This window comes from Psittacula echo (genome assembly GCF_963264785.1).
Source record: "Psittacula echo genome assembly, chromosome: 8".
Lineage (NCBI taxonomy): Eukaryota > Metazoa > Chordata > Aves > Psittaciformes > Psittacidae > Psittacula > Psittacula echo.
The window spans coordinates 5,760,303-5,772,563 of record NC_137744.1 but is presented as its reverse complement, the minus strand read 5'-3'; the positions used below and the strand labels follow the sequence as shown (position 1 = coordinate 5,772,563).

Sequence of the window (12,261 nt, the reverse complement as noted above, 5' to 3'; positions counted from 1 at the left end):
TCCGTTTGTATTCACGGGACTGCAGGATGCCTGCGCACCTGTACTCTGCCACACACACACAACAAATAGTTGGGTGATTACTCACACGCTCCTTTCTTGTTGATGCATGAATCCATCTGAGCAGCAATGAAGGTGCAACATGGAGCAACATGGAGCAGCGAGGTTGTGTATCTATGAGCATTTAGGCAAAGAGCCTAAGTGAGCTTCTGTATGGAATGGTGTGGGAAAGACATAAGTGAGGGACAGAGAAGCTTCCTTTGGGGACATTTTCTATCCCAGGTTTTCCATTTCAGAGCCTACTTTAGCTACCACAGTAATTCCCATCAGCTCTACAGCCCCCAAAGAATAATCCTGCCTATTGTGGTGGTGCAACTTCACGTGTTGCCACCCCAAGGCTCAAATAAAAGCAAATCACAGAGGATTCAGTATGGCACCGACCAAAAGATGCCAAGGAAAGGCATCATATTCATAAAGAAATGTATTGGGTAACTCTTAGCACTAGAACACACCAGGACATGGTGCTGTACAGTATTTATGGTGCTGTGATTTGTCGCAGACTGATATGTACTTTCAGAGTATATTATAAAATATTATTATAAACCAGACATTTTATGCATTCCTGTCATGCATAAAAAGATGAGCTTGCAATTCTCAGTTCTGAAGACAGGTGGGAAACATGTTACCTCTAAGGACAGCAAGTATGACCACGCTCTTTTCCTAGCTGGTAATTTGAGAACTGAAGTTTTGGACTGTCTCTCTCAAAGGAAGCACCCGTGCTGTAACTTCAGAGGCTCTGGTGTAACACTGGAGAGGTGGGAGAGCTGTTACTATCCCTAGAATGGAGGTTTGCAGCTTGGCGAGGCGGCACCTTGTGTCTCTGTGGGTGATGAGCTGATCAATGAACCTTAAAAAAGATTCCAAGAGTGACATTTTTTACATATTTAAACTCCCATGAGCAGCTTGAGAACTTCAGAGGATGAAGAAATGAGGTCTCCACATCACCCAGTGAACTCCTGGCACAAAACAACTCCCGCAGCTGTGTAAAGGGGTGGGTGAGCGTAGGTGAATTATGCAGAGCAGTGGAATGTCAAGTGCCCAACTCCTCCAGAGCTCCTGTGCTTGGTTGGGCAGCCTGAAACAACCCAACAAGAGGCTTCCAGCAGGAAGGATCACATCCTGACAGCCACAGCAGGTAGAACTCTGAACACACTGCTCCGCAGAAAGCCCAGTCATGCTCAGAATGAATTTATTCCTAATGTTTCAATGGCATCGACTGAGGATGATTCAGCTCTTGGCATTCAAAGCATGAAGATGAGTTGTCTTTTTTCATTTTCCAGTTATGACACTGATTGTTACACTGCCAAGGCTTGGGGAGTTCTAATACCCAATGCCAAGTATTTTTGGTGGCAAACCATAATTTTACACTAAAGAACGCTGCTAATTCACTTAATACGTTTGAACAACTTATTACTAAGGTGGCATAAATTTCTGGAGCTTTGACAGGATATTTCCCATCGAAAAAGTATTTGTTTCCCTTGAGAATATCGACAGCGACTGATATTGAGCCCTTTTTTTCTTGATGGGAACATGTGCTGTATCAATCATATTTTCATTTCCTGGATACTGGGAGCAAACAGTTTTAATTTGGCTCCTGCAGCCTCCCATCCTGTAACCCTGGCATGACCATGCCCCTCAGGGTGTAGTACTGACTGTATCTGCTGAGGCACTGGCACTGCCCACTTCATGTGAGATGCATCACAGCCTGTCTGAGCGATGACTCACTTCTCAAGGTGCCCAACCCCAGGCACCCACATCACACTTTGTCTCAAGCACCTCTATGTTTACGGTGGATTAAACCCTATCATGAACACAGCCAGTGTCTGAAGGCATCCTACAAGGATGCTGTAGAGGGACTCTTCATCAGGGCCTGTAGCAGCAGGACAAGGGATAACGGGTTCAAACTTAAACAGGGCAAGTTCAGTTAGATACAAGCAGTTCTTCCCTGTGAGGGTGCTGAGGCGCTGGCACAGGGTGCCCAGAGAAGCTGTGGCTGCCCCATCCCTGGCAGTGCCCAAGGCCAGGCTGGGTGGGGCCTGGAGCAACCTGCTCTACCGGACGGTGTCCCTGCCCATGGCAGGTCCTTTCCAACCCAAACCATTCTATGATTCTATGTTATCTGTGCCTCCAGCTCATCACGCGTCATCGCACCGTGTCCCTAAAGATCCCTGCGCTTCCTATTAACAACTAATTATTTCCCGGTCCTCCCCTTCCCAGCGCTGGGCCCTTCCCGCCACGGCGCAAGGCCCAGGCACAGCGCAGACGCCACCATCCCCACCTCACCCCGACGCCGGCCGGAAGTGCCGCATGACGCACGAGCACCACCCCGCTGCGTCACACCCGCCCCCTTCCGGCCAGGCGCTTCCGCCCCGTCCCCTCCCGGCGCCGCTTCCCCCTGTCGCGAAGCCGTGCAGCGCCCTCGTGTGGCGGGCGGCGCGCCCTGCACCGCGCTCGGCGCCTGCCTCTCGGGCCGGGATCTCTATGGGGCGACCGGCGATGCGATGAGCCCGAGCGGGAGTCGGACCGGGGCTAGCGCCGCGCACGGGCAGCGGGGCTCCTCCATGGGGGCTCTGCCGCAGTAGGAGCGGCGTCTCCCCGGGGTGCGATCCGACACCCCCCCTCCCCCTCGGGCCTCCTGAGGAGGATGGCGACGGCGGCCGCCCCGACCCAGCTCGAAGCCGGTGGGTATCGCTGGCGGCGGGGGCTGCCCTCCGCCCCGCCGGCCGCCCCCCGTTGTAACCGTGTCCCCTTCTCCCTCCCTCCCTCCCCTCCCCTCCGCAGAGCTCTACTACCTGATCGCCCGGTTCCTGCAGTCCGGACCCTGCAAGAAATCCGCCCAGGTGAGCGGGGAGCCGGGAGCTCCGGCCGGGCCGGGCGGGGACTGGACGGGCCGAGCCGGGCTGGGGCAAGGGGACGGCAGGCGGGGGAGCCGCTGCGCTGCGGGCGCCGGATTCACGTCCTTTGTGTGTATGTGTGTGTCCGTGTGTCCGTCTCTCCCCAGGTGCTGGTGGAGGAGCTGGAGGAGCACCAGGTAAAGCGCCTGCCTCGGCGGGACGGACGTGGGAAGCTCTCGGGACGGGGGGGTGTCGGGGGGTGCCCTGCCCTGATGAAGCCAGCCCGGGGCTGCGGGAGACCCTGCGGGCGGCGGGCCGGGGGCAGCGGCGGAGGGGCTCCTCCCCGGGGCGGGCTGGCACCGGCGGGGCTCCGCTCGCCGCCCGGGGAGGGGGCGCTCGGCGCGGGGCCGGCCGGGGTCTGACGGCCGCCTCCGTCCCCGTTCCTCCTCCCCTTCTTCCCCGTCTCCCTCCCGCAGCTGATCCCCCGGCGCTTGGACTGGCAGGGCAAGGAGCACCGCCGGAGCTTCGAGGACCTGGTGAGCCAACTTTCACTCCCGACTTCCCCGACAAGTTCCCCTTACTCCCTACCGCCGCACCGTGTGCCGCTCCCCGTGTCTCCCCCCCAACCCCCCTGCCAGTCCTCCCTCAGGGCTGCGCTCCGCCGAGGCCGCGGCTGCCGCCCGGCCGGGCCGCGGGGGTGCGGACGGGAGGGAAGGGGAGGCGCGGCCGGGCCGGGTGTAGGGGGACGCACACACCGGGGTGGCGGCGGGGGCTGCTTGGTGCTGACTGACTGACTGCGACGAGCTATTGTGGGGCTGGGAGGGTTATCTGAGGGCACACACCGGGGCCCAGCCCGGCGAATGGCGCCGCGTCTTACAACCCGGAGAGCGGCGGGAGGCGATGGAAGGCGGCAGCTGATTGGCTGCGGCGCCGCGGAGGAACTGGCAGGGTGGGCGGGATGGGGCGCGGGGCGCCGGTTCCCCCTCTAGACCCCCGGCTGCCCTGCGCGCCCCTCGCTGCTCAGCCGGGGCGGCTCCTCTGCGGCCTGCAGAGGGCCTCGGGGCGCTTCGGCCGGCTCCTGGCAGCCCGGGGGAGCGCCGCCCGTGCCCCGGCGCCTCACGGGGAGGCGGTTTGACAGGCCTCCCCCCCCGCCCTGGGCTGCCGGCGATGGGGCTGATAGGGCCGGGGTCTCCCCTCCCCACCCCGCAGCAGCGAAGAGCAACGCGGCCAAATCCCGGGGGGGCACCCGCGGGCTGGCAGAGGCCGCGGGAGCTGGTTCCTGTCATCGCCAGGCCTCGGAGCCGGCGGGGGCCGCGGGCAGCGGGGCGTGTGTGTGTGTGTGTGTGTGTGTGTGTGTGTGTGTTCCGTGCCGACGTGCCGCCGGGCCCGTCGCCGTTTTCACGGATTCCCGGCCTGCGGCAGCAGCCGGGGCAGAAACCCTGACCCAAGCCGGGGCGGCTGGCCCTGCTTCAATGTAAAAAGTGGGTTTTAGGAAATGATACATTGAAATTATTAAATGCCAGTGAAACACATGGAGTAGCTGCCTGTGCTAGGTACAAACCATACGGATCTCTGTCATTGAGAAAGGTCAGTTTCCCTCTGCGCTGCCAAGGGCCTGGTCCGTGGGGATGGACGTTCTCCCTTTGCGGCCCTGAGATGCGCGTGGCCGTGCTGGCCTCCCTGAGACAGCAGCGAAACCCAAAAGTCATTCTGATGTGTTTCTGAAGGCTACAGATGGCCTCGTTTCCATTTCTGGGAGCTCTGGGCAATAATGTCTGGTGCTGATTTAGCACTTTGCAGTTGGAATGCGGTAAACTTACTAATAGCTTTTATAATATTGATACACTGCATGCATGTGATCATTGCTGTCTCCTCACCTGGAAGGAATTGAAAATACATCCTTGCCTTTCCCATCTTGCTCAGTGCAATGGTGATGTGGCATTTTGACACGACTGTTGCTCCAGCTGCTTTATGGCTTGCTCAACAGTTAGTTTTCCACTTTAGCAATGTTGCAGAAGCTCAGATACAGATGGAAGAGCTCCTTGTGCCGAGATGAGGCATTTGTACCTGCTGGCTTTCCTTTTCCAAAGTGTATTAAGAATTTAAGATGAAAGTCATGCTTCATCATAGCTCTTGTGGATAATTCTGGGACTGTGTATTGTATGAACTGACACAGAGTAAGTACTGCATTCAATACATTTTAATGCTGAATTTACTTGGAATTTACAGGAACTGTAAGTATAGGCTGCTCAGGTTTAGCTTGTGACTATTGTTAGTTTCAGAGGAAACTGACAGTATGAAGTCTGATTTCAGACACGCTGGTTTTGCTTAGTCAGTCACAGCAGCATGTACGTTTTTCCCTTTCGTTCTATGGAGTGCGAATAGAAAAGCCTTAAAACCTTTTTTGATGTGTGTGTGTTGGATGGTGGTGTTGAAACCATGCACTTTAAACTTTCAGAAACAGGAGACCAAACCTTTGTAAAGTGAGGCTTGGAATTAGTGGGAAATTGCTTCTTGCTGTATAGAATTATCAAAATTAAGTACAGGATTTTTTTTTCCTCTTGTATGAAACTAATAAGTCCTTTTATATTGCCTTTTTATTTATTACTGTATATTATTATATAGTAGTATTTGGTGGTAATGACTGTTACTGAGTATTATTTAACTTTTCATTATGATTTACAGTAGGGAACAGGACTATAAATGAATCATTACAGTGAGGCAGGTTGATGCTGGGTAGGGTGAGCTGAGCTCCTCTCTGTTCATCCTCAGACTGAAGCTTTCACTGTTGAGGATGTTGAAGAAAGGCTGGTTTTTTCCCTCATTGCTTAGGGTCTGATGTATTTGGAATTTGGACCTTTGGTTGCATATGATTGTATATTAACCTGAACTACTCGACTTCAGGACTAGGTAGATGTCTGCATGTTGTGTTTAGAACAAAGCCAGGATTGTGAAGAACAGAGATAGCTCTGAACTTTGTGTGAATTATCTCAGGCACATAGTGAACCAAAATAAACTACAGATGCTAGCAATTGGAGGTAGAGTCTTTTCTACTCGTTTCTCCCTGTTGAATACTTCCAGACAGAAAACCATATTTAATTACAATCTCTGCCCAGTGTTGCAACTACGCTGGCCAGGCAGGCCTGAGACAGTCGAACCCAGTGAATTTAGAGAAGTCTGATTTCTTTGATTGCTTGCCCAGTATTCTGCTTTGGTGAATCCAACCAAGTATTTCTTGTTTTAATTGCTGATGTTTCAACTTTGTTTTCCATTCTCAGTTTGACTATTCAGGTTGGTGTTGGTATGTTTCAGAAAATACACCGATACTCTTGCCATTGAGTATGTTGTTACTGCTTTTTTGGAAATGATAAAGATGTAACAACCGAATCTCCTGTTAGGTGGCTTTTATCTTGGGAATGTTTACTCCCACTTCACTCCAGCTTTTAGTCAAGGTCTGAAACTCTCTGTTGAGATTTCTTTTTTTATTATTATTTATTTTTATTTGAACTTGGTCTTTGACTTTTAATGTCAGGTACCACAAGGCAGAAGAGTAATTTAAGACACACTAAGAAGAATCACACCTAATGAGCAAAACCGTGCAGAGAACACTCGCTTATGTGTGTTTGTGTTCCTGTTGTCGTTTCTCCTTGTTCCACTTTGGAGTACTTTTTATGTGCAACATGTGGCTGCCTGTCTAGGTAGTCATCCAGATGTACTCCAAAGCGAGTTTTATTTTGTTATTGACTGCTGGTGGTCTTGAGGCATGAAACATGTTTGTAAAGGGGAGGGTCATCACTTTCCTTATGAAGGCCTGAAGTATGTCAAACTTGCACACAATTAGTACACCTATTTTAAATTAACCACAGCCATTCAGTGTGGAGTCAGCTGTTGTACAGATGAGTCAAGCTGAATCAACTCAGCTTATCAGAACAGTCTCCAGTGGACTGCTGTTTGAAATTATCTCTCTTTATTCCTGATAAAGATGACTGGCTCTGGTCTGGTTTTCAAGAACTTTGATAGGCTGTGTCTTCTGGCTCAGCCTGTTTTGGTCTTTGTGCTGAAGATAAGTACAATTTCAGGAAAAACAATCAGCTATTGTTTGACAATGTATTCAAGTGGAGAATTTGCATCCTTGAGTGGCTGTGCTGGTATGGAACAGCTTATGGGATTTGGCTTTGAGTTTCTGCCCTGCCCGTCTGCATTGATTTAAAACTAGCTCTGAGTCCGAGGTTCTGTTATTTATAGATACCGCCAATCCCGCATTAGCAGAGAAGAGATGTTACGGTTTTGTCACCTCAGGAAAATGTCATCTGGCAGTATGGTAGTTCCAACCTGTTCTCTCTGGGGAATCTGGTAATGGCTTTTCAAATTCATGTCTATTTGCATACTGTTGACATCTTGTGCACGTCCAGTATCCGAGCTCCTTTTTGCTGAGATTCCATATTTGAAGTCTTGAGTAATTTCCTGCTTGCTCAGCTTGGTCTTCTTGGTCTCCTCTGCTGCCTTTTTGATACAGTTGTCAGTTGATTCTTAATTGATTGTTATTTTGGCAAACAAGGGAAGCGTCGTACGACTGCCTGGAGGTTAGAAATCTGGTGCTGCTGCACAACTGCCCACAGGGGACTGGCTATGGAGGAGCCTTCGAAGGTCTTCACTGCAGCCTGCATCACTTCCATTGGTCTTGTGTCAAATTTAGTCTGTGCTTTGAAGCAATGTTTTACTGGGCTTCCTGAAAGAGGTATTTCAGAGCTATCTGGTTCTGATCCCTGGGAAGACAGGCATCTTATAAGTAGTAGTTGCAACAAGTCATTTTTGTTTGTTTCCTCTGTTGGAGGAAATTCCTTCCTTGGAGGAGAAATTGTCAGGAGTCATACCAGGGTATTTTGTTTGTTTCTGGGATCAACAAGCTTCTTGCCTGTCTTCTTAGCTGTCCACTGAGAACCCTTTGCCCAGTAGTCTTTGAGGTTACATGGTAATGCTTCCAACAATAGAAGCATGAACACCTTTGGGGGTATGACTTTCTCCTAGCCCTGACGTGACTTCGCTAATAGTTCTTTACCTGGTTTACTTTACTTGGAGCTGCTTATCACTGTAGCAACTTCTGTCCATACTGGTTCAAGCAGTCAGGGCTGTGTTATATTCGCCCGGGGTTGTTTATATAGATTTGTTTAAAAGAATGAGTTAACTTTACGCAATTCTTGAAAGTTTTTTTAGATCCAGAAGACCTGTAGGGTTACGACATCTGAGAACTCTTCTGTGTTACTGCGGCATTCTTGGGCTCTCACATGTTAACCATTATAGGGGTTTTCACATCTTAAGGCAACAAAAGGTTTTTCCCTTCACAATTTATCCCAGGGTGCAGAACTTGCTCTCCCTTAGCACGTTTTCAGCTCTTCTGCATTATTTAATGACACACTTTAAACAGTTCTTGTCAGGCATGTTTTTGGCCTGTATTACTTGTGTCCAATTCTTTTTTTTTTTTTTTTTTTTGAGTTTTCTAAAATATTTTCTAATACTCCAAAAAAATATTTTCCAATGTATTTGAGGAGGTGATAATATCCTTGTATGGGGTTTGGACTAGCACACCCTAAAAGGTGTGGCTATAACTGATGCTTTGCCTTTTTCCATCCTTCTTTCAACGAAAATCTGATTTTTCAGAAATCATTGTTTCTCTCAGCTCTATGTTTGCAGCTTCATGTTTTGGAAAGATACTTAAAACCCATTTACAGCTATCTCATGCAGAGGTGAAAGAAAGGATTTTTGTTTCAAGTTCTTTTGGGAACCTGAAAATAGAATTGCTTGTTTTGCATTGGGCTGTGGTTTAAGCATTTTATCTGGAACTTAATATGGAAAAATATTCTCCAGGAGAATTTGCTGCTTTTGCTGCCTGCTTTGGTAATAACAACAGTGACAATATTCAGATTATGGGCCACTTATTTGGGCTCTTCTGGCTTGTAGAAACATGAAAAATGTTCAGGGAAAGAAGTGTGATACAGCATTTCTTCTGTAGCATGGCACGGTTCTGATTGCAGGTGGCAAATCTGGGGAGTAGGGCATGTTACTAAAGTGAATGGTCACTTCAGTGTGTGCCTGGTCTGTGCAATATGCTCCACATTAACTGTTGCTTAGGGAAATTTACAGTCTAATAAAATTGTGCACTAAAATCTAGATTCCTCAGCAGCACGCTTGTGCCGGTTTAACTCTGGCTCCATGGTGGATTTGCCAACTTTTCTGGTCTGCGATCAAGCAGATGTCTGGTATCCTGAGCTGCTTAACGATGTCCCAGGCAAATTACCACCAGGCATGTGCAGATAACTGCCACATGCTCTGTCAGTCTGGCGCATCCATCTTTCATCTTTGAATGCTGGCCGGTTTGCACCTGTGTTGATGTTCTCTCTCTTTGCTGTTCCTTATAAAACTGTGCCTTAACCTGCGGATCTTTAACCAATAAAGTCCCTTTCCATTTCTGAGTCGACGCACTGAGCTAACCAGGACTGCTTGTTGTATAAGTTCTGCTCTGCCTCCATAGTAGGTTATTTGCTGCCAGGCTGAATTCAGCACCTTTCTCTAGACATAGAATAGCAGCGATACTTTAAAAGGAGCGTGCTCCTGAGTGAAAGGGGAAGTGTTTTGCTGCATGACACTAGGAGAATGGTCTGGACTTTCTGTGAAACTTTGTATTTCCAGAGACAGTGGTACGGTTTGGTTTTTTCCCTACTCTGGAAGTGTTAAATTCCACAGCTTCTGGATTGTTTGCTCTCTTTCTTTTAAATCCTTTAATCTTGATAAATTATTAGAATTGGCAATTGTGGACTGAGAAGCATGTAACTAATTATCAGAGATGTAAAAAGGATTTCATCCTCAGATTTTATTAAATTGCAGATTCGTTCTTTAGAATTGCCTTTGTTTGAGATCCTTTCAGATCTTTTACATACTGAAGGCAGGCTAGGGCAGGATAATAAAATATTTCATCTCGTTAACACATTTGCAATATTTCAGAAATGAGTAAGAAGGATAGGCAAATACAAAAGTTCAGATAATCCTTTTATCTCATTTTGACTTCTATAATATCATGTAATTTACAGTAAAAGACATTGTAAATTACAAAGTAATTTACAATGGGAAGGTACTAATGCAAGTTTGGAAGTCTGTGATTTTTCTGGGAAAAAGAAATGAAGTTAGAATGGCTGGAGGAACTGGCTCAGTGCAAAAGAGCATTCATGGGGTCATTCCTTGATGCTCGTAGTATGAAGAGCAATGAAATAGGACTACATTAATGTATTCCTTGAGATTATTGTTCCTGCAGAGCTGCGATTCTTTTGTTTCCGTCAGAAGGCCAGACACTAGCACTCAGTGACTGAAGGGATGTGTGGAGAAGCCTGACTCTCTTCTGTCAGTTTTTATCAGCTTGGAAGAGTTTTCATTTGGGTTTAGTCAAATGATAATTTGTATATATGATTAGAAAAGCCCTTCCTTTTTGTGTTTCTTTGGTTAAAATCTGATTTGTGGGATGGGGTTGATTCTGCTTGTGATGCAGGTGGTTGCATTATACAAGGTGTGACTCACTGCGCTGAGCCCGTAGCACCACTGCTGTTGCCCAATTGGAGTGAACGATTTCCCAATGACATGTAGTAATGATATGTTTGATGACATAGTTCAGTGAACAATGTTTTGGCAGCAGGTTGGAGTGAAATACCTTTTCCTCCTTCCCAATGCGTGCTGCTCTCTTTAGTGTGTTGGGGCAGGAGCTGGGCATATCCTTGGGTCTGAGTAGGCAGGATACCTGGGCCTATCTGATGGTGCTCTGTGGAAAGAAGTGGTCCTGTACCTTGCTTTCCACCAGCCCTGTCCCTTCTGTGAATCACAGTCAGCTTTGCTAAACCTGGCAAAAATCCTTGTCCTTCTGTTGGGTGAGCGTTCCTAGCCAGGGGAGCTGTGACTGCTCCTTCTGCAGTAGGCGAGCACTGGAGCTGACCCAGGTGGGAGCTCAGTTGTGGTTTTAACCAGATTGGGGAATCATCCTGGATCACTGCAGCTGCACAGGAACTTGTCCCATGGCACTGGGAGGAACTGCATGGGCAGTGAGTACTCACAGCCCTATATTGGTCTGTGACCAGCCACATTTGAAGTGACCATGTAAGAGAGAGGATGGTGTGCAGGCATATGCCTACTATTATATCTTTACAAAGAGCACTGTTCTGGCCCCTTCAGGTCAGCTTTCGTGTTATCTGGCATTAGTTTGTGGCTTGGTAAACCAAATGAAACCCCTGGTTTATGACCACCTCTTTCATCATAATATTGCAACAGAAAGTTGGAATAGTTCTAATACAACTATTTTTTCCATCATGAATCACAGGTACTTAAAAGCTGAGTGACCTGTTACTGTTGAGAAAGGAGATAGATGTAGCTGCATTTCCTGTGTGGAAGGAGATAAATAAGCTTTGATGTTGAGTTTTTGCTGCCAGCTAGTAAATGCAGTAAAAGTTAGGCAAGTGCAGGACATTCTGGATAATGAGGCACAGTTTATTTGCTATTTGAACAGACTGTTGGAAAAAACCTATTGTCTCACCGTAGAAAACAGTCTCTGTCTAAAGGGAAAGAATGTTTTCTTGACATTATGAATTAGGAGCCTACACGTGTGGGTCTTAAAGATATCTACTGCCAGCAGCTAAAAACTGGAGATTGGCTGTTGTTTTTAGAACAATGTTTAGGGCTTTAGGCTTTAGCACATGTGCTTCTTAGAGTAACGTGTGTCTGGCAAAAGTGCTTCAGCTAAGCAAGAAATGTGAAAAGAATGAACTGGAGGGTAAAAAAGGCTTCAAAAAAGTCCTCAGGAGAGACGTCCTATTCTTTGGTTGATCAGAAAACTGCACTGAGTACACAGAGCACTACTCTGAATTTCAGGGGGTTTTGTTATTAAGAGATATCCTAAATTACAACTGTAGCTGCTCCCACCTGGAATTTCTGATCTGACTTTTTCAACATTCCATGTCACTTTAAAAGACATTTTTGCTATAATATATTCACAGGGGGCTTTCAGGGGTATTAGACTTGATTTCAGTAACTTTAACACTGAATACGAACCAAAGAAATAACAGTAGAAGCAAGAGTAAAACCATTTCCAAACATCTGCATTGTTTATATGTTTAGGTGGCTGTCAATGCACACATCCCTCCGGATTATCTTCTTAGGATCTGTGAGAGACTTGGACCCCTTTTAGACAAGGAAATCCCACAGAGTGTCCTAGGTGTGCAGACTTTGCTAGGTGTCGGGCGCCAGTCTCTACTGAGGGCAGCAAAAGGTAAGATTCTCAGTCTGTGTGATTTTTATTTCAATGATCAAACCTCCTCTTGTTTCAGTTCATACTGTG

The 12,261-nt window shown here is 47.9% G+C and overlaps 1 protein-coding gene across 2 annotated transcripts in view; it reads left to right on the top strand.

Moving 5' to 3' along the window:
* The first annotated feature begins 2,464 nt into the window (after nt 1-2,464).
* Nucleotides 2,465-12,261, top strand: part of BRWD3 (bromodomain and WD repeat domain containing 3) — a 59,555-nt gene continuing 49,758 nt past the window's right edge. The window contains exons 1-5 of one of the 2 annotated variants that reach the window (XM_080624699.1): nt 2,465-2,738; nt 2,839-2,897; nt 3,059-3,088; nt 3,368-3,427; nt 12,042-12,192. In XM_080624699.1, coding sequence (XP_080480825.1) covers nt 2,702-2,738; nt 2,839-2,897; nt 3,059-3,088; nt 3,368-3,427; nt 12,042-12,192 — 337 coding nt within the window. In that variant the 5' untranslated portion in view covers nt 2,465-2,701. Of the gene's footprint in view, nt 2,739-2,838; nt 2,898-3,058; nt 3,089-3,367; nt 3,428-12,041; nt 12,193-12,261 lie in introns of those variants that run through there. The other variant, XM_080624700.1, reaches the window with a different exon arrangement.